Source organism: Bacillus rossius, chromosome 6, assembly GCF_032445375.1.
Source record: "Bacillus rossius redtenbacheri isolate Brsri chromosome 6, Brsri_v3, whole genome shotgun sequence".
NCBI classification, from domain to species: domain Eukaryota; kingdom Metazoa; phylum Arthropoda; class Insecta; order Phasmatodea; family Bacillidae; genus Bacillus; species Bacillus rossius.
Window position 1 is genome coordinate 36,990,194 of NC_086334.1, and position 24,870 is coordinate 37,015,063.

Sequence of the window (24,870 nt, forward strand, 5' to 3'; positions counted from 1 at the left end):
GCATACACGCTGCAGTATCAAAAGCATAAAGCATACAGCTACTGCATTTATGTGAAAGCTGATAACACCATCATTCCTGTACACCTCACTTCAGCACTTCCATCAGAGCCTGAATTGTATCGAGGTTGTGACGCAGAAGATAAGTTCATTTTTCGCATTGTGGAGATTGGTCATGATGTACAAAAAATATTTTCTACATCTGTTTCTATGACTCCGCTCACACATTCGCAGAACACTGCTTTTCTGCAAGCAAGTGTGTGTTGCTACTGTGGAGGAAAGTTCGGAGGATCTGCAAAGAAAGTTCGTGATCACAATCACTTTACCGGTGAATATCTGGGGCCTGCATGTAATGACTGCAACCTTCTCAGGCGCAGACCAAAAAAGTTGATTGTGTTCTTCCACAACCTGGCGTACGACCAGAACTTCATTATCAGGAAGTTGGGGTACGACAGTAAAGACATCTTCATAATCCCGAATTCAGAGGAGAAGCTGATAACGTTTACCAAGAAGTTGCATGATAAGTTCAGCATTCAGTTTGTCTATACGTTCCGTTTCATGAGTCGGGGTCTTGCTTCGCTCGCTGAGTTCTTGCCGGCAGACAAGTTTGTCAGTACTGCTGAGTTTTTCGCGCCTGATGAGTTGGAGTTGGTTACCCGCAAGGGAGTCTTCCCGTATGATTTTGTCGATTCTTTTGCTCGACTAGATGATACTAGTCTTCCGCATATCGACGATTTCTACAATAGTCTGACTGATTCCATGATTTCAGAGATGGAGTACGCTCATGCAGTGAAAGTCTGGGATAAGTTTCAGTGTGCTACTTTGGGGGAGTACGCTGACTTGTACCTAAAGACAGATGTTCTGATTTTGGCGGACGTATTCGAGAATTTCCGTTCCATATGTTTGGAGACATATAGTTTAGATCCGTCTCACTATATTTCTTGTCCAGGGTTCGCTTTCGATGCGATGCTTCGTACCACAGGTGTGCAGCTAGAGCTTCTCACAGATTATGACATGTATATGTTTGTGGAAGCAGGTATTAGGGGAGGAGTAGCGCAAAGCATTAAACGGCATTGCGTAGCCAATAACTCCTACATACCTGAGACATATGATGCATCCAAGCCATCTACATTCCTGGAGTACATTGATGCAAACAACTTGTACGGGTGGGCGATGTCTCTGCCGCTTCCAATTCGTCATTTCCAATGGGCAGACACATCCATTGATATCGTGTCTGTCCCAGATGATTCTCCTACAGGCTACATTATTGAGTGTGACGTGGAGTATCCTCACGAGCTCTACGAAAGTCATAAAGACCTACCATTTCTCCCCGTAAATCAGTGTCCGCCCGGCTCAAATCAATCAAAGCTGATGACAACACTTGAAAATAAGGAGCATTACATTGTACACTACAAAAACCTACAGCAAGCAGTATCGAATGGGCTGAGAGTGACTAAGATACACCGAGTCCTACAGTTTGAGCAGTCGGCGTGGTTGGAGCCCTATATTCGGCTGAATACCAACAAGCGGAAAGCCGCAGCCAACGAGTTCGAGAAGGAGTTCTTCAAGCTCGCTGTGAACTCAACATTTGGCAAACTAATGGAGAACAAGAGGCGGAGGCTCAAAATGGAGTTGGTGTGCTCTGAGAAGAGGTTCAAGAAGTTGGTGTGTCGTCCTTCCTTCAAGGACCGTACAATGTACGAACCGAATTTGTCTCTAGTCCACCTTAATCACGAGACCATCATTTTCGACAAGCCGATCTATGCCGGGCTAGCAGTACTCGACCTATCAAAGACTCTAATGTATGACTTCCATTACAACACCATGAAACCCCGTTACCATGACAATATTCACCTGATGTATATGGATACAGACAGTTTCGTGTATGAGATCCAGACACAGGACTTCTACCATGATCTCAGAGCCGACCCTACACTGATGTCTAAATTCGACACCAGCTGCTACCCTTCCGACCACCATTGCTTCTCCCCCATCAACAAAAAGGTTGTTGGAAAGTTTAAGGACGAGTGTGCGGGAGAAGTGATGGAGGAGTTTGTAAGCCTACGGGCCAAACTCTACGCCTACAGGTGTGGTGGTAAGAGCGAGAAAAAGGCCAAGGGCATCCAGCGATGTGTGGTCAAAAACCACATAACATTCGATGACTACCTGGATGCCCTGCAAGAACACCGCACAATGAGGGCAGGTGTTAGAGCAATTCGCTCCCGGCAGCATATACTATACAGCGAATATAGCAATAAGCTGGCCATAACGTGGGAGGACGACAAACGGCTCATCTGCGAAGATGGTATCCGCACGGTCCCCCACGGATATGTTGGAGGCGACGAATAATTTTTTTCTGTACATAGTTTTTGATGTAAATAGTTTGGCAGTTTGGTTTTTTCCATTTATTTTATAGTTTTTCTGATTTCGTTGTATAGTTTCCGTTTTTGTTGTGTAAAATATGTTTTTAATTTAATAAATACAATTTTACCTACATGTTGTTTATTATTTTTAATATAGAACCTATATCCCCCGAGGTACTGATACTTATAAATGTCTTACAGAATGGTGAAATGTAATTATACACAAACATTAAAATATCTGCTTCCATGCAGCTTTTAAACACGAGTACGCAAACATGAGAAGGGAATATTACTTGTGAGTTAGGACTCAGAAAAATTTCTGGTCCACTAAGATGGAGTAATAAATGTTTTTTTTAATTTTCATTACTTAAACTATCGCATCCACAACGCTAGTATTGATAAAATATATTTTAGTGAAAACCTATAAATGATAAGACTTTAAGAATAATGGTGGTTACAACAACAAAATGACTGTGGATTTTGTGGATTGTGTGATTTATTTTAACAAAATTTGCGAATTTTTTTGGTTATAAGGGTCATAATAATGTTAATAGAGAATTGAAACTCGACCTTACATACACTGGCGTACTTTAAAAACCTACACTTGGTGATACCATCAGATGAAATCAAGATGGTGGTCTTCACTAAATAAGATGGCTGCCTCCGGCAGGCAGCGATGGTGTATATGTTTTATTTTGATAATAAATTTATTTTAAAGAATGCGGTGTAACGAAAAATTGTAACAGGGGTGAGTGGGGTGTTCGATGACGATATCATTGTAACAGAGGAGCGGGTGCTAGATGGTGTATTCGTAATGTAGAGGAGTGGGGTGTTCGATGCATAGGTTTTTTTAATTAAAATTTTATTAAATAATATATTTTTTTCATTTAAATCGGATAATAAATAAAGATTTTCAAGATGGCGGACGAAACTCGAAATGTCGGAATGTTCTAGAAAACAAAATTGCTGAATGTTCTAGAAAACAAAATGGTGGTTAAAACAAAATGGCCGCCGGGGTCAAAGGATAAGGTCAAATCCAAGATGGCCGCCGAAAGTGACGTAATCCAAAATGGCTGCCGCGGATCCCTGGATCCCCCTCCCTCCTCCCCTGTCCCAGGATCGGCTATACTTATCTACTTGTGGTTACGGCTTTTAACTAAACAAAATCCTGAAAGGTACATTTATACAAATGTATCATACTTCCTGGGACAAATATGTGCGATAGTTCCTGATTATTTAAAATCCTGAGGGAATAAGGAGCGCGCGCGCGAGAGAGAGAATACCTCACAAAAACTTGCGAACTTTATGTGCAACGGAGTTCTTGCATGCATGAAAATAGTTTGAAGAAGTTTTAATACTGTATAGATTTATTTAATTACAAAGTGATTACATTTATTTTTAATATAAGATTACACATTGTTATGACTCGCTCTGAGCACTCTGGCAAGCGGCTTCGAGGCTCGCCCTGAGTCAAACACGAGGTGTCAGCAATTTCAACACCGCCAGCGAAACAGCGACGCGGGTCGCCGAAGGCCGACCGCCGCTGCGAGAGAAAAGGGGACAACACGGAACATCAACACGGACGCGGACAGAAGGATAAAAACGACAGCCACCGTCGAGAAGGGGCTTCTTCTGGTCACCGGCGACTGGACGGCTGGAGTCCTGACATCGGCACCACGGAGCGCCGTGGTCCTCGGCCGCCGCAGTCCGTCGTCGAGATCCTGCCTCGAGCGCGACCCAGCACAGCGTGGGTAAGGAACCTGCCGAGGTGTGGTAGCGAGGCTCCCTCATTATTGTCTAATTTGGTGACCGCTAACTCTATAATAGTACGTGACAGTAAATCAAGTCTCTATATTGAATTGTCTTTCATTGTTAGTCTTGAGCCCCCTATCACCGTCTTGGAAAAGTCAAGAATTGAGATCCATCTTAAAGTTGAATCATAACAACATAGAAGAGTTAACAAAAACCTCGCGTTAAAAAATTGTCAACGGATTTAAGTGGCATAGAATCAATCACGAGTTGAGTTATAAAGTGTAATCTGAAACTGTTTAAATGTACTCTTTGATTCAAAATAAATAATTTAATAATGTGCACAAAACGCATACAAATATGAATTGTAGTTTTCGTGCTTGTGATGTGTTGCTGCGTCTGTGTATCTAAGAAACTTTTTTTTTTTAAGTAATGATGAAATTTTGTGAATATACTCTTCAAAAGAAAAAAAAATAGGACGTGTTTCATTATCTCCTAAGGGATGGGTTGGGGGTGGGGGGAGGGTGTTTAGGCGCGTTAAATAAAATCCCCATGACAACGAATGTTACAATGTTGATGCATCCTTCGTCTCAGTTAAAATTTTGCGGGGGCGTTGAAATTGAAAACATCCCGTTTTCTAAGTAAATGTCCTACACACTCAAACCTCGGCAGTGATGTTGCTTACATTACATGGCCATTCACTGAGGACGACGTTGTACGAAAATCAGCTCCCAAGGATTGGTTTATATATATATATATATATATATATATATATATATATATATATCTGTGTGTGTGTGTGTGTGTGTGTGTGTGTGTGTGTGTGTGTGTGTGTGTGTGTGTGTGTGTGTGTGTGTGTGTGTGTGTGTGTGTGTGTGTGTGTGTGTGTGTGTGTGTGTGTGTGTGTGGGGGGGGGGGGGGGGGGGGGTCTTGTTTATGTATATAGGTACAGTTTCAGCTTGATGAAATTATGCACACTACAACTTTAAAGCAACAGGAAGGTCACGATCTACTAATCCGTATTTCGAAAACCACCCCCATGTGTTACTTGGTGATTAAATATTTGCTCACTTTACGGTCAAAATAATCGCCCATTAGATATATTTTGGATTACAAAAGGTGGGGTAAATTTGATTAACCACTTCTTGAAAACACAAGTGTTCGACCTTCTCCCAATTGAAAGTTTTCCGTCATCTTGAAAATCTACAAAAAAAAAAATCCACGTTTTAAGTTTTCTCTCAATAACTCGCTTTCAGTACATTTTAGGGGGAAAAAAGGCATTTATTACTCATTTTAAAGGGCATTAAATGTCCTGCAAATTTCATGGGTAACATGTTGAATAATTCTGAACAGGTCCTGAGATAACAGGGCCATGAAAATCTGCAAAAATTTCAAAAAATTGCAGAATATCAAATATATCTTAGGTTTCAACTAACTTTTTTCTGCGCAGTTGAGTGCAAAATACACAATAAAAAATCTTGTAGAGTATTAAATTTTCTACAAAATTCATACAAAATATTTGGAATTTACAATAGATGCCGAGACAAAATAATACACCACATTAGTACAATTAGCTGAAAACTACAAGTATTACCTTGTGTAGAAATTAGTGTGTATGAATGTAATCTTAAATATATTGTGTATGTGATATATATATATATATATATATATATATATATATATTATATATATATATATATATACATACACACACCTAGTTCATGTATGAACGTACCTACATGTAATACATGAGATTCATGTAAAATTTGAGAATTTTTTTTGTAATGAAAACCCCAAATGTTTTATGCATTTAAAAATACCTATATTTCAAAATTATGAAAATTTTAAATATATCTGAAATTATATTCCAATGATGTATACAAAATTTTAAGTTAAAAAAACCGTAAGTTTTTGCTGTTTTTGGCCCAACTGTTTTGATGCATATAGTTCACCACGTTGACCAATAGGCAGCTCGTCTAACTCTTCTTCTTCCAGGTTGAAGTCAACCTCTGATGCATTACCGCAGGACTCGTATCCACAATGAATACTTGCAATGGAGCATCGAAATCCAGCTTTTTTTTTTGCCACAAGCCTTTTTGCAATGGCACGAAATCATGTCCATTAATTCCTGTGGTGCTGGTTTTTTTATTCATTGGGACTGGAGTTAGACCAGCCCCAGTTGAGAGCGTCGTTTCATCCCCCATCAATTTTGGAACTTGCAGATAAGCTCTGTATGCATGACATTCAGCTGAATCCCTAGTTTGAGGTAGTCGTGGAAAATTGGATTTTGTTTGTAGCAGCTTTAGGAAAGTAAAATACCGCAACTCATCAATAGAGTCGTTCATATCACACCCATAAAGGGCCACAAGAAATGTTGCAATCGCTTCTGTGATTTTTTTTTGCAACTGGATCTTTGAAATTGTTAACATTTTTATTGTGGAATGCATCACCCTCAAGTGTGGTACAAAACTTCATTTTTCCTTGCCCAAGGAGAGCGAACGTTGTATTACAGTCACTTATCACATGAATAAAAATAATGTTTTCCACAATATCTTCATATTTAAAAGATTCTTTGGAGGACAAACTTGTTACCCCTTCTAGATTTGTAACAAAAAAAAGGGGGGGGGGGGACATTGTCTGGTGCTAAAGCCGTCACCAAAACTAAAATATCAATAATAACAATCATTTTTAGAAGTAAACCAAATTGCATTTTTTATAATTAACACATCTGCATCTTCTGAAGCCTGCTTGGTTAACATTTGTGCTTACTGAAATTCAATCTGAAGCAATGAGATGAAAGCGTGAAGTTTTATTTTTTTTATTCGATCACAAGTTCTACTTTGGCATCTGCGGAAACATTGTACCAAAAAAGAGAACGTCTGCACAAGATTGTAACCTGAAACGGCAAGCTCTTTCTGTGCTTCTTGTGCTTCTTTTATTTTCTTCAGTGGGGTACCCATCGAAGACTTCCTCAGCATTTTTACCATGATGTAGCAGAAAAAGATTCGATGCGATTCCAGTGAACTTTGTGCAGGAGGTAGCATCCATCTATTACATTAACCTTGCTCGTTCCATTCTGTATCATTTGGCAATGGCGTGACAGCAGAGTAAAATGTGGACTCTGTTCCTTTGCGAATGCCTTCTTATAAGAAAAGTAACAATGGAAAGAAAGCTAGTTAATACTCACAGTATTTTCTTTTCCAGATCATTAGACTGTTTAGAGATGATCATCTTGTGAAAAATCATGAGGGGATTTAGAGCTACTTTTTCTTTAGTAACAGTTTCCAGAGAAAAACACTGCATTTTTATGTCTGAAATGTACGTTATCAAAATTTCTGTTCCCAACTCATGTCATTCCTCTAAAACCAACCTCCTATGACGGGTGAGAGTTCACGTCTTCACCTCCAATCACTCCATCACATATTGACATTAAGTAGCCAAGAGTTGGAAAAGGATTGTGACTGGAAAGCCACTCGGTTTATTACCATCACTACATCCCCTGCCAATACGGGAATGCCTCACATCAACATGTTGTACAGTAGTAGCCGATACACTGCTGCAGTAGTTCTCAATTTCATTACACACATTCTGTAAAGCAGCTAACCCCAGAGTCCAGCGAGTGAGAACATTGTCAGTAATACCTCCACCAGAACTCTTGTTGTTTTCATGGGGGTTTTCTCCGGGTGCTTCGGACGGACAAACGAAAAGCATTATGTGCCCTGAAGTTTTGCGATAAAGGGTTATAAATACACAAAAAATTATGTTTGGTTTTGGTTTTTATCTAAATAAAATCCACAGTTTTATTCAAGCTTGTAAGATGTTGAACAACTGACCTTGGACCAAATTAAGAGGAAAATCAGGTTTCGAGAAAAACTACCCCCAGCCCCTTAAGGCCCGTTCTGCAATGACAAGGAAGCGAAGGAGACGATCTCACGTAACGTAATATCTACACTGACACGCTTGCGGACACGAAACCGTACGGATTTTCTCAAGAGATGCTCAGCTCTTCCGTTTACGTTACTCCGTGCGACCAACAGAAGCCGAGAATTTGGCCGCGGTGATAGCCATGTTTGTTTACATTCTATATACGTGTTCTACCATTACTTAATGGACTATTTTTATAATATTCATATGTAAATCCTGAGTGTTCTTTGTCTTAGTATCCCAATTATTGTTTTCAATCAAATTGATATCGGGGAGTTCAATCTCATCGACTGACATCTGTTACGTTTCCGTGCATTGTGTAAACGGCAGACGGATTGTGAAAGTAAATACATTGCGGGTACCGGATCCGTTTTCGTTTTTAAGGGGCCCTCACACAGGCAAAAATTTCTTTCAATATTTTGCGCAAAATTATTGAGCTCATTTTTGTACAACAATATTGAATGGTCTGGACCCCTCACACTACGCAAAAATATTGCGCAATATTTTGTCAGCCCCCTCACACGGCATTCTCGTGCTACAAAATATTGACGGGTCCGCAAAACTTTTCTAAACTTTCAGAAAACTTTTGAACACTCCACAAAATATTGAACACCACTTTTTTTTTTTGCGCAATATATTTCCTCACACTCTCAATATTTTTGTACAAACACGACACCTTCAAAATATTGAGTAAAATTTTTGCCAGTATGAGGGCCCCTTTACGTCACTGAATTAAGCCTAAACACAGCGCAAAGGGATCGTCCATTAATCACGTGTGGCTCAAAAGGGGGGGGGGGGGGGTTCAGAAAAATCACGAAATATCACAAGGGGGGAGGAGGGGTGTAGAGAGATATCACGTGTATTTATTTTTTCACGCGATTTCTACTAAACCGAAAAGCGACGCGTGACCTTGACTCGCCGTAGCCAGGCAACAATATCCCCGCCCGGCTCGGCTTGCCAGTCGACTGTGATTTTGGTGCCGAATATAAGTTACATGCTGTGCTTAATTTTACAGAATTAAATTAGATTATACCTATATTTAAAGATAATATTCTGAAATTTTTAAAAATATTTTGTACCGAAAAAATACACGTGATTTGTTGGGGGGGGGGGGGGTTGTAAGTCTAAAACCTCACCACAAATCACTAGGGGGGAGGGGGGGTTACAAATTTGCTAAAAAAAAACATCACGTGATTAATGGACGACCCCAAAGCCCGGGGCAACGGCGGGTACTCCAGCTAGCGCATGTACGAGCGTGAACGTGGAGAGTCGCGGAGCAGCAGTTCAGGGACACGATCGCGAGCTCTCCGATAGCGCCATAGCGGCGCGGGCTCACACACCGCCGGCTCTTGTGCGCGGCGCGGCGTCACCGTCAGGGTCGGCTGCACCGGCGCGTGACGTCATCCTCCCGCTCCGTGGGAGCGCGCCTCCCGGCCCGAGGCAGCTTCCAGCAGTGTTGCCGGACGTGCCCGGTGGCGGATCCAGGATTTTGGTTTGGGAGGGGCTTGACCCAGCTGAGGCTAGGCTTTATCAATGCAAACACTAAAACAATAGTGGACCCAGATGCTTTTGGAGGGGGCTTGGGCCCCTTAGCCCCCCCTCTGGATCCGCTACTGGGGGCCGATTCTTGACGCTACCGGAATAATTCCGCTACCGGATTAATCCGCGAGTTTCATTCCGGTAGAGAGTAAAAAACCAATTCTTGAAATTGCTGTAGTGGCTACCGGAATCAACATTGTCGGGTCAACGAAAAGTCTTTACGGAAGTGAGGCAACGTTGCTTTAACTGTTGACGTCACTGGTAGAAGGCCAATCACAATGAGGAAAGGTAAATTTCCCGTGTAAGTGGATGAATACTGAATGTTTTGTTATGTTTACTCTTTGCAAATATCCTCGTTAGGGTAGGGGCTACTCTTTATTCTATGGGTAGGGGTGTAGGTTGAAGATCTACTTATCAAATTGAAATGAGCTGTATAGTTACGGCTGAACAACGGGAAATTTTGCTATCATTCATGGAAAAAAAATGATTCTTTGTCCAGAGGAAAATTTAATCCTGAATTTACCAAAAAAGCGTGCTGATAGTTTGTGGCAAGAATTTTATTAAAATTTACAATTCTTATCACTTAAAAGTAATCGTTTCTTAGTTTGTTTCTGCTTACTTTGCCGCAACTTTTTATGTTAGTGTAAAATTTGATGTGAAAATAAATTTTATGCGGTGTTTCTTGATTCAGCAAACAATTGTGAATGTGTACATTAGATTTTTATAACTGCAAGTCAATACAAAATTATAAAATTTTATGAACATCATCTAGCAATTATCTCATGGTGCGGGGGTAAATGGGTAAAAGTTCCGTATTGCGTATCCAAGTTAACCTGTGATCCTGTACACCTGATCCTGTGGTACATGATGCTTATTTTTTTAGCAGTGGGCAGGCGCGTAGCGCCAACGCATTTCGCGCGACAGCGCGAAATCTGAAGTTATTCCAACTGATAAAAAAGATAAGCATCATAGAACACAGGATCAGGTGTACAGGATTATACCATTAGAATCAAAGGTATATCTGGATACATCTGGATAAGCAAAACGGAACTTTTACCAAAGTTTGCAATTGTTTGGTGTAGGGGCTTCTTGAAAATCTTATGAATTTATCAACATTATCTTTCTACTATATCTTCTTTCATCATTTATTTAATAAGGCTTGTGTGGGTTTTCATCGGTGTGTGTTGTTTTCAATCATATTATTTGCGTGGTAGGAATGTTGGCTCTGTTTGCAAAATAGGGAAGGGTAAATAGGATAACCTTTATTTTCACAATCACTTATCACTGTGGGAAATTCATATATAAATGGACTCCTTTTAGAGTACTTTTCAATTCCGGGATGGATGTACTTTTAACGAATACATGTGCATAATCTAACTACCACTATAGTTTTGTTCCATCAAAACATGACACACGATTGCAATATTTGGTGTCAAAAACGAATTACGTAATATGGAAACTACGTTACCGGTATTGTATTTATCACACACAATAAACGTCAAATAAGCCACAAATTTATACACAGCAAAAATTTCAATGTTTTTTATGCTAAGTAGGTACAATATTAAGTAGGTACTTAATGGAAGATGGTAAATATAACTTTCGTAACGTAATATTTAAATACCTGCCATTGCAAATCACACAAACAAAAATGTAATAATACTTAAAACATTAAATATTAGTTAAATTGTTACAAAAGTTTTCTCGCCACGCACACACGAATTTTGAAGGTTGAAAGCATCACATGGCGTATTTTTATCTGAATAATCACATAACATAATGAGACGAATAAGATATTTCTGGTTTTAAATGAAGTAATACAATATAAGTATATAAACACACGCATTATTAAACGAGATTTAAATGTAGCTAACCTAAACTAACCAAACATACAAACGATTTAAAAAATTTTCTGAACCATACCAGAGATTCCATTTTGGACAAATCATGGTTTCAAAGAACAAACAACTTTTAAATCTCTACCGGAATTGTGATTCCGCCAGCTCACGAGGTGGCGGAATAATTCCGGTAGTTTGTGATGTAATTCCGATACATAATTCCGCTAGCGAGTGTTCAAGAATAGGGTTTAGCAAATCTCTGGTGGAATCAAGTAATTCCGCTAGCGGAATTCTTCCAGCAGCGTCAAGAATAGGGCCCCTGGACGTGCCCGAATCACTGTGTCAGTACCCGACACCTGAGAAGATCCGCTCGGGTACGCAAACGTACCTACCACTGTTTATGAAAAACAAAAATATTAATAGTAAAAAAAAATATTAAACAATATTCGCTTGGAATGGAAAACAAATTAGAGTAGAAAAGTCTTTATCCTGGCTGTACCGTACTGACATAAACATCCCTGCCTTTTTGAAAACAGCCTCGGCTACGCTATATTCCTAAGGATCTCTCGAAAATCACAGGATGAAGTTGCAGCTAGTATCAAGTAAACGGTAGGGCGGCGACAACAGGATCAGATATATCACGGCTACACAAATTTACGTCACCATATTTATATTACAGGTTATATTTACAATAATTTTACACCGACCTTTAACCTGAAAATTACATTTTTCAATGTGGCTGGTTAGTAGTATTCGCTTTTTACACTATCTCACCTCCTCCAAAAACAACTCAAAGACGACGCATCATAAAATCCTACGCACGGGCGTTGGCTTGCAGAGGCAATATTACGTTTAAATCATAACATTTTAAGTTGTCGCGCTAATTTGTTTTCGTGCTTTTTTTTTTTTGTATGTGCCTTAATGACACCCAAAATGAGAACTTCTTGTAACAGAAAGAACCCGAATGTAGAGGTGAGCGTACCCAAATTGTGTGTGCTATGGCTGGCAACACTGGCTTCCAGCCAGGTCACATTCCGCGCAGTCGCCGCCAATACCGGCAGCTATGGCGCGTCTCATCCTTAGATTGCAATGGGCATTTACTATCCCTTGCCAACGCACTAGCGCTCACGCTGTCATTGTGCTCTGTTGCCAGACATACGCCATAGAGCACAAACGATTTATGTAGACTGTTTAAGGAACAAAGAATTTTTTTAATATATCTGAAACATTGTAGTTTTTCGAGGAAAATTTGAAATGAGAATTTTGGAAATACATTTCCTTGTATTTCATCAAAAGCATTATCTGATATTTCTTTTTTTTTTCTAAATTTTTTTAATTGAAATCGTTATCTTGGATTCAATTGTTTTTGTGAAAAAATTACATACAGTTTAATCTTTTTAAAATTTGCTCTTTTGAGCAAATCATAAAATTATATTAGTGACCTATTACTACAAATCGTGTCTCCTGTGAAATCATAATTGGTGTTTAGCATTGATTTTTTTTTTCTTTCAGAACGACAACTGTAACAATACTGTCAATAGATACTAATTTAATGTCTCAGAGAAAAATCGACAAATAGTAAAATTAAAATAATATCAAAACCTGATGCAAATAACGATGGTTAACAAAATATTTTTAATGTTAAAAAGCCGGGTAGTATATATCTGGCAACATTGTTCGCCATATACTCTGTGCTGCAATCTAAGCGTGAGACCGACTATAAGTACTTATCTCGCTGCGCTTCTCAATGTGGCTAGGCTAGCAAAGGAAGCTGTGAAAACAGTCCGCAAATTTCTCACCCTATTTTCCGTTCACGCTTTTCCCAGTCATTGTCTGTTCGGAAAACAAAAACCACCGAATTCAATCACTACGCCACAGGCGTGGGTGGAGTTTGTGGTATATTTGGATCCATTCCCAGGACTCGGATACCAACACATTGACGTGTATATATATATATATATATATATATATATATATATATATATATATATATATATATATATATATATATATATATAGTTTCTCGCCATTTGCTGGCAGGGAACGTGTTCTGATGGAGTTAAGAGGTACCACTAGAGCTATCCCAAACTGATGGGAGAAAGGAGTTAGGCCAAACCCTTAGGGGCTATAACTTTAACTCACGAAGAACATTTGAACGTGAGCAGTTTCCTTATGTCACACATTTTAAGGGGGAGGGGGTGAAACATTGCAGTGATCATTACTTTTGAAATATTTTTATAATATTTGTGAAATTAGCGGCCTACTAAAGCTGGAATCACAATGCCCCGACGGCCCCGACACGACAGGCCCGACAAACTGTCGTGCAGCATCTCAGCACGACAGATTTAAAAGCGTAGGGTCACAATACCACGACAAAAATAACCCGACGATTTTCAATTTGGCCTTCGGCAAATCGTGCCAAGCTAAATACTTCAATTAAAATGCATTATAGAAAGCGCTAAAAACAAAGTAGGCTCTTTTATTTATTATTGACAGTTGAAGTGCAAAAAAAAAACATTTAGTCGTCTGCGATACGAAGTAAGATTAATTTGATTTGTAAAACAAAGAGTAGTTTATTATAGTTACAAGGAAAAAAGATAAAGATATGTCAGTGAGGGACAGAAAAATACTCCTGATGTTAGCTGTGCGCTGAATTAAAAAGAAACGAAAAATTAAAATATGGATTATAAAATAACGTCTTTAACCATAAGCACGATGATATCTGTTAATGTTTATGCAAACAGACTAAGGCAAGCTACAAATTTTTCAATTCACCCACACTTAAAACGAAATTTCACTTTTCAGCAAAAAGATTTACCAAGTAGGTAAATATTTTTAAAATTTATTTCTGTGCTGTTTCCTTTCAGTTGCCGTTTTCTTTTCTGTCGGGCCCCGACACGACGGAATTAGAAATAGAATATATTCCTTGCTGGCCGTCGGGGTGCGTATTTTGTCGGGCTGACGTCACTGCGAGCTTGTATTTCATTGGCTATTGAACTTGTCGGGCCTGTCGTGTCGGGGCCGTCGGGGCATTGTGATTCCAGCTTAATAGTTGCTTAGCGCCTCGCTCCACACTCATGGAACGGTACCAAAAATATCACAAATTCATATTTGGTTTTATTACAGAAATTACCAATGGAGAGACAATAATTCTAAGTGGCAATCATGCCACTACACTTTGGTGTGTTTAAAAATTAATCATCAGTCACTGATATTTGTTGATCATTTTCCGATCTAAGCCGCTACAGCGATGGTGTGACGCTGACTGCCTCTGCAGTCACAATATAAAGTTACAGACAGAGATAAATAGTGGAACATTAAGATTAGTCAAGATGTTATATGAATAAGGTATTGGAAGAGCTTCAATGACCTATGTAAAAAAAAATTCTGCAACAGTATTAGTCAATTCTTTTAAACAAATTAAGATGTTAGATTTCAAAATCACTAAAAGGTATATTAACACACATGTTAACAAAACAAAGTCAAAATAGTACTTTTTTTTCCCCCTTCAAAATTTTACAAATCCAAAGTCGATTGAAGCAATTTATCGACAACCTAACTCGATTTTTAAAAGAGAAAATACCGAGAGGTTCCAATCCCGAAACTGCAAGTATTCAAGGCAAAAACAATTGCACAAACCTTTTTCAAGACGAATTAATTGTTTTAGGGAATACGTAAGGCAAACTATGTATAAGTTCCGTGACGCAAGCAATGGCACGAATGTAAGAGTGACATCATCTACTTCCGGCCAACCTCGTATCATCCGCGCGTGTTCTGAAGCACAGGTGATTCATGCGCTGACGGTACGTTTGGCGGGAACGAAGCGATTTTTACGTTAAGAGTTAAAAAAATAAACACCCTCGTAAGTGCAAGTATGTAGCTATATACATAAGTGGGGTAAATATGTAGAGTAGCGGTATTTGCGGAAAAAAAATGCTAAAAATCCGAAAATACTTTTATTATATGCTCTTTCACTTCCTCTTTTCAAAACAACCGGCGGAGATAACAAATTCCAGATACTTTAGGAGATATCGAATTTTTAAATTTTCATCACAATACCTGTGCATTCATGGGGCCACCATTGTTTCTTGTTTACAAGTATGATTTTTTTTTTTTCGCGACGTAGGTGAACGACTACATCATTTTCTACTAATGGCAAAGGAATTGTACCCGCCTCTAACTTAGGTGAGTTATTAACGTTTCAAATTTTAATGTTTTATTTTCGTTATTTGGATATTGTTGCGCAAGTAATAAGTAAAAAAAATTACGTCAGTTCCTACTGTTCATCCTTTGTCCAGGTTTGTTTGGTCAGGTCAGTTACATTATAAATACTTTAAAATAAACAACCATTTAAATGAATTCACATTACTTTTAATGTCCGCTTAGTTTGAAAGTATTTATAATGTAACTGACCTGACCTAATCGACCATTTTAGTTCCTACTGTTCATCCTTTGTCCCGGTTTGTTTGGTCAGGTCAGTTACATTATAAATATTTTAAAACTAAACAGCCATTAAAATTAATTCACATTATTTTTAATGTCGGCTTAGTTTGAAAGTATTAATAATGTAACTGACCTGACCTAATCGACCATTTTATTAATTAGGCATTCATGAACACACGGCAAAATAACAAAAATGGCACAGGTCGAATGGTTGCACAGGTCTTGTATTGCAAAATTAAAAAATTCGATATCTCCTAAAGTATTTGGAATTTCTTATATCCACCGGTTGTTTTGAAAAGAGGAAGAGAAAGAGCATATAATAAGAGTATTTTCGGATTTTTAGCATTTTTTTCACAAATACCGCTACTCTACATATTTACCATAAGTGGATATCCACGTTACTTCAGAGATGATTTTAATGTAATTTACGAGTCACCTGTAGAGGGGGCAGCCTAGTCATGGGTATATTTGAGTTGGTGAGGCGGAATGATCAAGGTCGACGTTTTCTTGTGCTTCTAGCCCGGTGTCGTCTCAGGAGAGAGCACTAACTTTGGATCACCGATTTTGACGCCCCTTTGCGATATTAAAGTAGCTACTTCCCAATAGCAATCTACCCTGTAACGGAGAAAACTCAACTCTAATTTTTTTTAATAAATAGCCAATAAAAAAAAGGCACAACTTATATACTACCCGTAACATTGCACTTAAGAGACATTTATGTAGCATGGGGGCTAACGGTTAGAGCATCTGACTACCACGATGACAACTCTGGTTTGATCCAACTTTTGATACTTGATTTAATTTTTTATTGATCACCTTGGTGTGGAAATAGTAGCCCCCCCCCCCCCCTTCCCAAAATTAATTTCTGAAAGGATATTGTCGAATTAATTTTGCAATCCTAACTCAATAGTGATACAAGGTATCTCAAAGGTACCTCAAACCGACCCTGATCATCCCCCATTATAAGCTTTGGTAAAATATTAAGTTTTGGTAAAATAATGTCAAGTTCAAGTTAATACATGGTGGAAAAACTAATACATAATTTTTTCATGTTGAAAATGATTAAGTCACTAACTGTTAAATTCGAAGGAAGAAATCAAGAGTGAATATTTTAACCAAAGTTGGTATAAAAAACACATCTTAAATGAAAATTTGACCATTGGTTAAAATTACATTCAAATATTTTTTAAGGCCTTTCTGCATAGATTTATTCATTTGTAGGGAAAATTTTTTGTGTACATACAAGTAAGTATAAAGATTTTAAGCAAGTCCAGATAAGAATGTGTTTTGCACCCTACATTAAGAATAATGACAAAAAAAGTTTAATTTATTATGAATACTTGGGACTCTAATTACTGGAACAAGCCAGACACATGTATGCAAATTAAATAATTAAAAAAATATTTTTTTTATATATATTTATCCAATATGCTATTTTCTGAAATAAAAATAGTACCTTTAGAAAGATGACTTTTAGTTTCAGACTTATATCACATTTAGGATAAAATTTACTGTATAATTATTCTTAATGCCTTAACTGACCAAAAAAAAATTATGTAATAAATTTCCAAATGGCTTCTGTGTCCATGATTTTTCATTCAATTACTCAAGTAACCACCTGATTGCAAGAACCATCAAAAAAATCTTAATTTATTTTGAGTCCTTTTAATAATGGACAATATTATTAAAAAAATTCACAAACACTAAAAGAAGTATAAACCCTTGTGTTTGAAAACATGTGTTACCTATATCATTCTGTGCCAAATAATCTCACATTTATCAAAGATTATAGCACTGAGTGTTTGAATAACATATACTTAGATCTATTCCTTGTGGCAAAAACCATGCAAAAAAAAATTGGGAAAAAAAAAAAGAAAAAATTAAAAATTAAGTGTCAGTTCTACATGAACTAGAACCATATTACACGGATTTAACTTTTGCCGCCACCCAACGACCACAATCCACCATATGACAGGGCTAGGCCAATACTACCACCAAAAGCACATGAACCGTTTGTTTGAAGATGGTTTACATTACGTGTCTAATTCAAACATGCAAAGCTTATTTTTTAAAGCTTCCCAGTAAATTGTTGAGTTCATGCCGGTCCCCTGCGACTTGCAGGCGAAGCGGAGTTTAGCGGTGGTACTCCGTGATTCACCCGTTTAGCATTGGTTAACAAAGGTCCCTCCAACTTGCTCATGCAGCACAGATTAGCATGCATTCCCCTGCAGTTCTCTCGTTCAGCCTGGGTTAAGCAAGTTACTAAAAATATTTCAAGGACTTAAAAGGCTGTGTAATCTAGTATGAACTGGCAAGTAATAAATCAGGAAACAAAACAAAAATTTACAGATAAAAAAATGTTCATGTTGTTTTAAGGTTGCTTGAGGTTACACCGCTTGTCTGTTTATATGCAAAAGAAACCCTTGTCCTTTATTTTGTTGTGATTTATTAGACAAATGTTAACATAGGTGCAATGGAGTAAATCTGTGAAAAATATAGTATTTTCTTAATCTAGTTCATACTGTTTACATTTTTTTAATTGTAAAAAATATTTATGGTAGATTAGACCACTATTAAACTAACATGGATTTGAAATTAAAAAAAAATTAATTTAAACAAAATAAAAATACCTCCAATTTACCTCAAGTGGGACAAATTGGAGGTATGGTCATGTTAATTCATGTTAACAAACTTATTGAATTGGTGCTAAAACAGCAACCAAAACTTTGTGCAAAAGAAATCTCACTAAAAAAAAATGCAAAATATGTGCTTGTAAAAAATTGAAATTTAGATTTGGAATTATAAAAATATTGGATACTAGTAATTTAGTGTTTAATATACAGTGATATTGAAATATTGAACAGAAACTATTTCTGTATTGTTTTGATATGTACAAGCAACATTTTGCATATTTTAATTTAATCAAAGTATGTAATATAAAAGAATATATATATATATATATATATATATATATATATATATATATATATATATACACACACACACACACACTTTGTTTGTTTTTTTTTTTTTTTTTTTAATTTTATCTCTAAACCACCCCACCAAATGTTACCCATCTTACCTTAAGTCAAATGTCTAAGCATTAGTTAAAGGTAAAATAAAATAAAAAATCCCCTTCAGCACAGTCTAGGTATATTTCGAAGTGCCACTTATTTTGTCTTGGAAACTTCTATAATTTTCTGAAACTTTTTAAGCACTAAATTTACATAAGATCTTAATGTGCATAATGTTCTACATGTCACCAATATGCCAAATTAATCAATAAAACATTTTCTGATATTCCATGCAGCGAAAATATTTCAAATTTTTAAATTTGATTTGTGGTTTCACATAAAGTCCTTTAATAACTACTAAGGTAGTTGTCAACAATACATGACTACATAGACAGATAATTAGAAACACTGCTTAGTTACAGATAAAACATTACACAACTGACTCATGTCCGTTTTCCATTATCGCCCGCGTTCACTGTCACCGACCTAGGAAACCCAACTTATCCACGACACGATTAATTCAGCATTGAAAGCTTAGAAAGATTTTTCGTATTTTGCCTACTAAGGTAGTAAAGAATTTTTTTGACCTTCAAATATTATTTTTTATTCCTTGCACTGATATGTGGGCATGTAAAAATTTGCTTTGGACCAAGGCTTAAGATAATATAAAGATGGTTTAAAATAAATCTAAACAAATTTGATAATAAGATTTTGAATTTTTTTTATTTCAACCCTTGTTTTAAGGTAATAGTTTCTCTCGTAAAAAATTTTTCAAGCCAAAGGTTTTAGATAATGTAAAGGAATTTTACAATAAAGAAAGATGGATTTGATAGAATACAAACTAAAAGAACTATGATTTTTTTTTGTCTTTCAACCCTTGTTATTTCCACCCTGCAATAATGATTGGTTACATAAAAATTTACTTTAGACAAAAGTTTTAGGCAATATTTAGAAAGTTTAAAATAAATAAGAACAGATTTTATTTTTTATTCCACCACTGGTTTTTTCAACCCCTCTTAATAATGGTTCAATTTATCAAAAATTACTTCAGACAAAAGTTTTGGATAAAAATTATACAATTTAAAAACAATCTGAATTAGATTCCACGGTGTGCTCACTAACGGATTTATGAGTTATTTGTTCTCCAACCCCTGTTTTTCCACTCCTTGGAGTTATGGTTGGTCTTATCAAAAAAGTATTTAGATAAAAGTTTTTTAATTACTCATTCAAGATATAATGTTAAAATTGATGCAATATATAATATTATAGGATTTATAGAAATTTTTCTGTTTTTCAAAAAAACTTTCCCCAATCTACCTATTTGGAGGAATTTTGCCCATTAACGAACTCAACCGAGATTTTCCATTACTATATTTTATGTATCAGTTTGGAAGTGATTTGGGCAAAATTACAGCAGTTATTGTGTCCATAAAAATATATATACATACACACTTTTGAGTTGATGGTTTTGGGGTCTACAGACCATGAAAAAAACTTTATAAAAACTTTCTGGAAGTCACACCACAATAACTGCTATAATAGGTAGTCATTCTTTGAAATCTGCCTAAAATCTGAAGCCTGAGATTAACATAACCTTAGCTAATGCCTAAAAGTTCTGTTAGGAAAATTCTCAAAACATTTAACAAAATTTTAAATAAGAGAAATTCAAATAAATACATAGGTAGGTACTTGAGAATTTTGCATAAAATAACCAAAAATAAAAACTATTATGTGTACGCAGTAATTACATTAAATCATATATGTTTTTAGTCAATAGTTTAGCATGCACAAATCATTTTTGAAAACCTGTTTAAACTACGTATATGTAAAAAAAATTTTGAAACTTGTTTATCTCTTAAAAGCATGTATTACTTTGTTGTGAGCATATATTTCAGTTTATTAATGTCTCAATTTGATTTAAGTGTGCTTTTGAATATATAAACTGTAAATATTATGATGATTCATGTACAAATAACATGTTCCATAGTCTTATGGCCATAATCTAAGGCTAAACAAAACTAATTAATATAAATAAATATAATAAATTTTAAGAAATATTCACAATGATTATTATGGCTTTACCCAAATATCTCCTTAAAAGACCCTTTAGCCTAAAGAACCCTTGAAAAGTGCATCTTAGAGATGTCAGCCATTCATGGTAATCAAACACATAGTTAGAATGGTTCTTGCAGAACTACCAATGCATCCTTTTGTAAAGAACTAGTTTCTATCATCCTTTCATGCAACCTTGTCGCTTTGAGGAGTTTGTGGCATTATCTTTTAAAGAAAATGTAATGACAAATGCTGTCTACATTTTATGTTTATATGTTACTGTCAAATGGTGGACTATAGTGTGTCAAAATTGAAAATTTCCTGATACGTAAAAGTTTTGTATACGTATCAAAGTTGATCCTCTGATCCTAATTGCAAGCTCTTGTATATTTTATCCTGTGATACATGATGATTGCTTTTTTAATTTAGTATGTAGAATGATCCTGGACACAGCAAAAATTTTTATACAACAATGTATCATGATCACAAGTAGAATACAAAAGAAAAAATTTCACAAGAACTGACATAATTTATTTTTATTGTGATGTTTTTTGTTTGGCCAGGATCGTGCCATCAGGATTCAGCGATCAAATTGGGTACGTGATACAGAACTTTGCCTATAATTTGAAAAATATGTAAATGCAGAAATTTTATGCCGCCAAACAAATGTTTTTTTGATACATCTGGTCGTGTTAAAGAATTAGGCTATCCTGTCACAGCTAGTGTATTTCTGAATGCAGGCTGGACATTAAAGGCTTCTTTGGTTAAAGCTGCATCGGTAAGGGACATATCCTTATTGTTTGTAAACAGCATAGGAATATGAATTCAACAGCACCAGGAAGCTCAGCTGTAGCCAGCAACGATTCCATGATCTCTGAAGGCACAATGAATGTCCTTTCAGGATTACTCTGGTATGTGCATAAGGTGCTGTGAATATTTATTTTCACATCTATGTACAAACATGAACATGGCAGAAACATTACTATAACATAAAAAAAAAATAGTTGAAAAAAAATTTTACATTTCTAAAAACTGCTGATAATTTCTGATAAAAGGTTATTTGCCCAGTTCCTCTACGTATCCCTGATGATTTTGTAAAATGGCATTGCAATATTGTAAGAATTACATTGCCTAATACAATTTTGTTTTCGAGTACCTACTTCATCTGCACAAATATGGACAATTATTTGACTGTTAATTGGATCTGAAAAGCAAAGTGTAAAAGTGTAACTAATACAATATTGGAGAAATTTGCTGATTGATTGATTGATTGTTACACTTGCGATTGGCTTCTGCCTGGTGACAATGCTCGCCCAATTTCTGAAGCCTCTTATGGTCCTTTCCTCTTCTCACATCTAGTATCTTTCCCTCAATCTTTTTCCATTCCCTCCCCATCCTCACCAGGAATATTTGTTTTCCTCTTTCAGTTCTTCTCCACTCTCTCTGAATCTTCCACCCATAATCCCTCCTCCCTCTATACACCCCTTTGTTCAACCTGTTTCCCCACATTCCACAGCTACCTCGCCGCTTGTCACCCTAAAAAAACTTCACCAATCTCTCTATGTTCCTCCTTCTGTGTAGTATGTCCCACCCCAGCTCCATAATCACTAATTACAAGTTATTTTTAAAAGGTTTCAATCTTTTTTTAATTTTTAATATATTGCAATGTTGTAAAAATCTTTTCTTTTTTCTGTATAAATTGTTTTTAACATGTTTTAAGTTAATTAAGTTTATTTTTCCATATATTTTACACTTATTTCCAAGTAATTTGTTTCACTAGTGTCGTTGTTTTGTGTTGATGACAACCACTTTTGAGGCTGAGGATTTTTGTCACCATTTTGAAATTATTTACATGTGCTAATGATTGTGTAATGTTCTAAACTGTGCTGAATTTTATAACAACTGTACACAGCATTTTTTCTATGAATATGCAATACTCCAAATTCATATATGTTGTTGCAAATTTTGTTTGACTTCCAATAACATGGCATGTTCGAGACTTTGCAGATGCTGGATTACTAAAAATTCAGTTTTATCAAGCGGTATCTCGTGGAACATTTCAACACAAATACAAGACAAAACTAAATTTCCTTTTATGGACTGCAGAGATCTGCTGAAGATACACGATGCGCACCAATGGCTCCAACTAATCCCGGGCCGTGCAAGGCATATTTTACTATCACTTAACGTATATGTAAAAGCTTTTTGGATTTTAGCTAATAATTTTTTTTTGCTTAATTTTTACTTAGTTGGCTTAAATTATTACAATCCTCCCTATTGCCGGGCCACTGGGCATCTGGTCTGCTGGATACAGGACTATCAGAAGTCTACCAATTATAATATTGGTTTAAATAATTAAAACAAGTAAATTTTGATGGAAACTATTTATATAAATAATTATATATTCATTTTAAATTATTCTTATAACATAACTTCCTTAGACTTTCATCACTGTCCTTACTAAAGAGTGTTTTCAGAATCCAATTGAAAATCAAAAACAATTTTTTTAGGAGTGTGAAGTAATTCTAATACTCACAAAAAAACAATATTAAGACTTTTTTCATAATAAGTCCCAACTCTGCAGTATTATCTTACCTCTTACAATGTCCCACAAGAAAGTAGCATATGAAGTGGTTCTAATGAAGTCTAAAATTAAATTTTTGGTGTACAAATTACTTTTTTTAGGGAAAGCTACTCCTCCCAAGAAAACCTAAAAGTTTACGGCAACGTCTGCTACATTTACCACTTGGGAAAAATACCAATTTCACCCCACCAGGAATCAAACCCGGATCTCCTTTGTGGGAGTAAATTATATTACTACTCATCCACCAAACAGCAATGTGGTTTGGAAGTGTAGTGTTAGCACTTGTGCGGCTGTGCTGTGTACATTTATATTTGATTTTTTTTTATTTAATTCGAATTAAATGCAACTAAGTGTCGATGTGTAGTAATAGTTACCTAACTACTTTTAGAGCCAACTTCAACGGGAAACTATACACCTTATAAAAGTACATTAAATTATCCAATTTACTATAAATAATATGTAATACTCACAGACACCCAGCGTGAGCGGTAGAACCAGCTTTGAAAGGAACATAGCTGACAAATGCGCTGGCATTTTTAAAATAAGGTTATACGCTACGATAAAAGATCAAGTAAAAACACAGCTCCAGCTTTTGGACTAGAAAAATTAGCATTACAATCACAAAACTTAATTCGCCGATCACAACTATGCTTATTCAATTCGCTAAGTTTCATGTTATCCAAAAATCAACATCTTCAATCAAACGTAAATACGCCCAGCGTCATTCACCCAGCCGGTAGCGGTAACAAGCAACTAGTAACAAGTGTCAAAAGTCAAAGTGTTGAATGAGCGATGTGTAGAATTCACATAGAAGTTGCGCGGTTTGCGTCATAATTCACACCGCAATGGCCCTGGTTTTCGAGTACACATAACGTTGGCTTAAGTGTGAAATGACATGAGAATAAAAATATAGGTACTCATTAATATATAAACTACACTTTATTAACATAAGGTTGCGCTTTTTAAATAAAAATCTTATCTTATTTCATGCAAATATTTCTAGGTCATGGATAGAGCTGAAGCCCTGGATTACCCGTAAAATTAATATTATGACTGTCATGGATTTACAGACAACAGCAACTCAAGTTTTAATAACTGTATTAAAAAATTACATTTTATTTTACTTGCAATTGGTTTCACCAATAAATAAAAAGAAGCATTCCAGCCCAGCCAAAATTTCACACTTGTAGACATATCATTTCCTTGCGGCTTGACCCATGCACCCGCAACAGCCCATAATAATTCTTCCACGAAGTTTCCTGTGTTGTATTTGCATTTTAATTTTTACATCGGTTGATTTTGGCTTATTTTCTGAGTGTTTATGTGTTCATATATTTTATCCATTCTTGATAGGTATTTCTTTGACA

General features: G+C 36.3%; 1 protein-coding gene across 13 annotated transcripts in view; it reads right to left on the bottom strand.

The window, feature by feature from the left end:
• The window catches only part of LOC134533037 (piezo-type mechanosensitive ion channel component-like), a 171,845-nt gene extending 147,584 nt beyond the window's left edge, over nucleotides 1-24,261 (bottom strand). For all 13 annotated transcript variants that reach the window (XM_063370197.1, XM_063370196.1, XM_063370195.1 and 10 more), the window contains exon 1: nucleotides 23,974-24,261. In XM_063370197.1, the coding sequence (XP_063226267.1) occupies nucleotides 23,974-24,037 (64 nt within the window). In that variant the 5' untranslated portion in view covers nucleotides 24,038-24,261. The remainder of the gene's footprint in view (nucleotides 1-23,973) is intronic.
• Nucleotides 24,262-24,870: the final 609 nt, after the last annotated feature.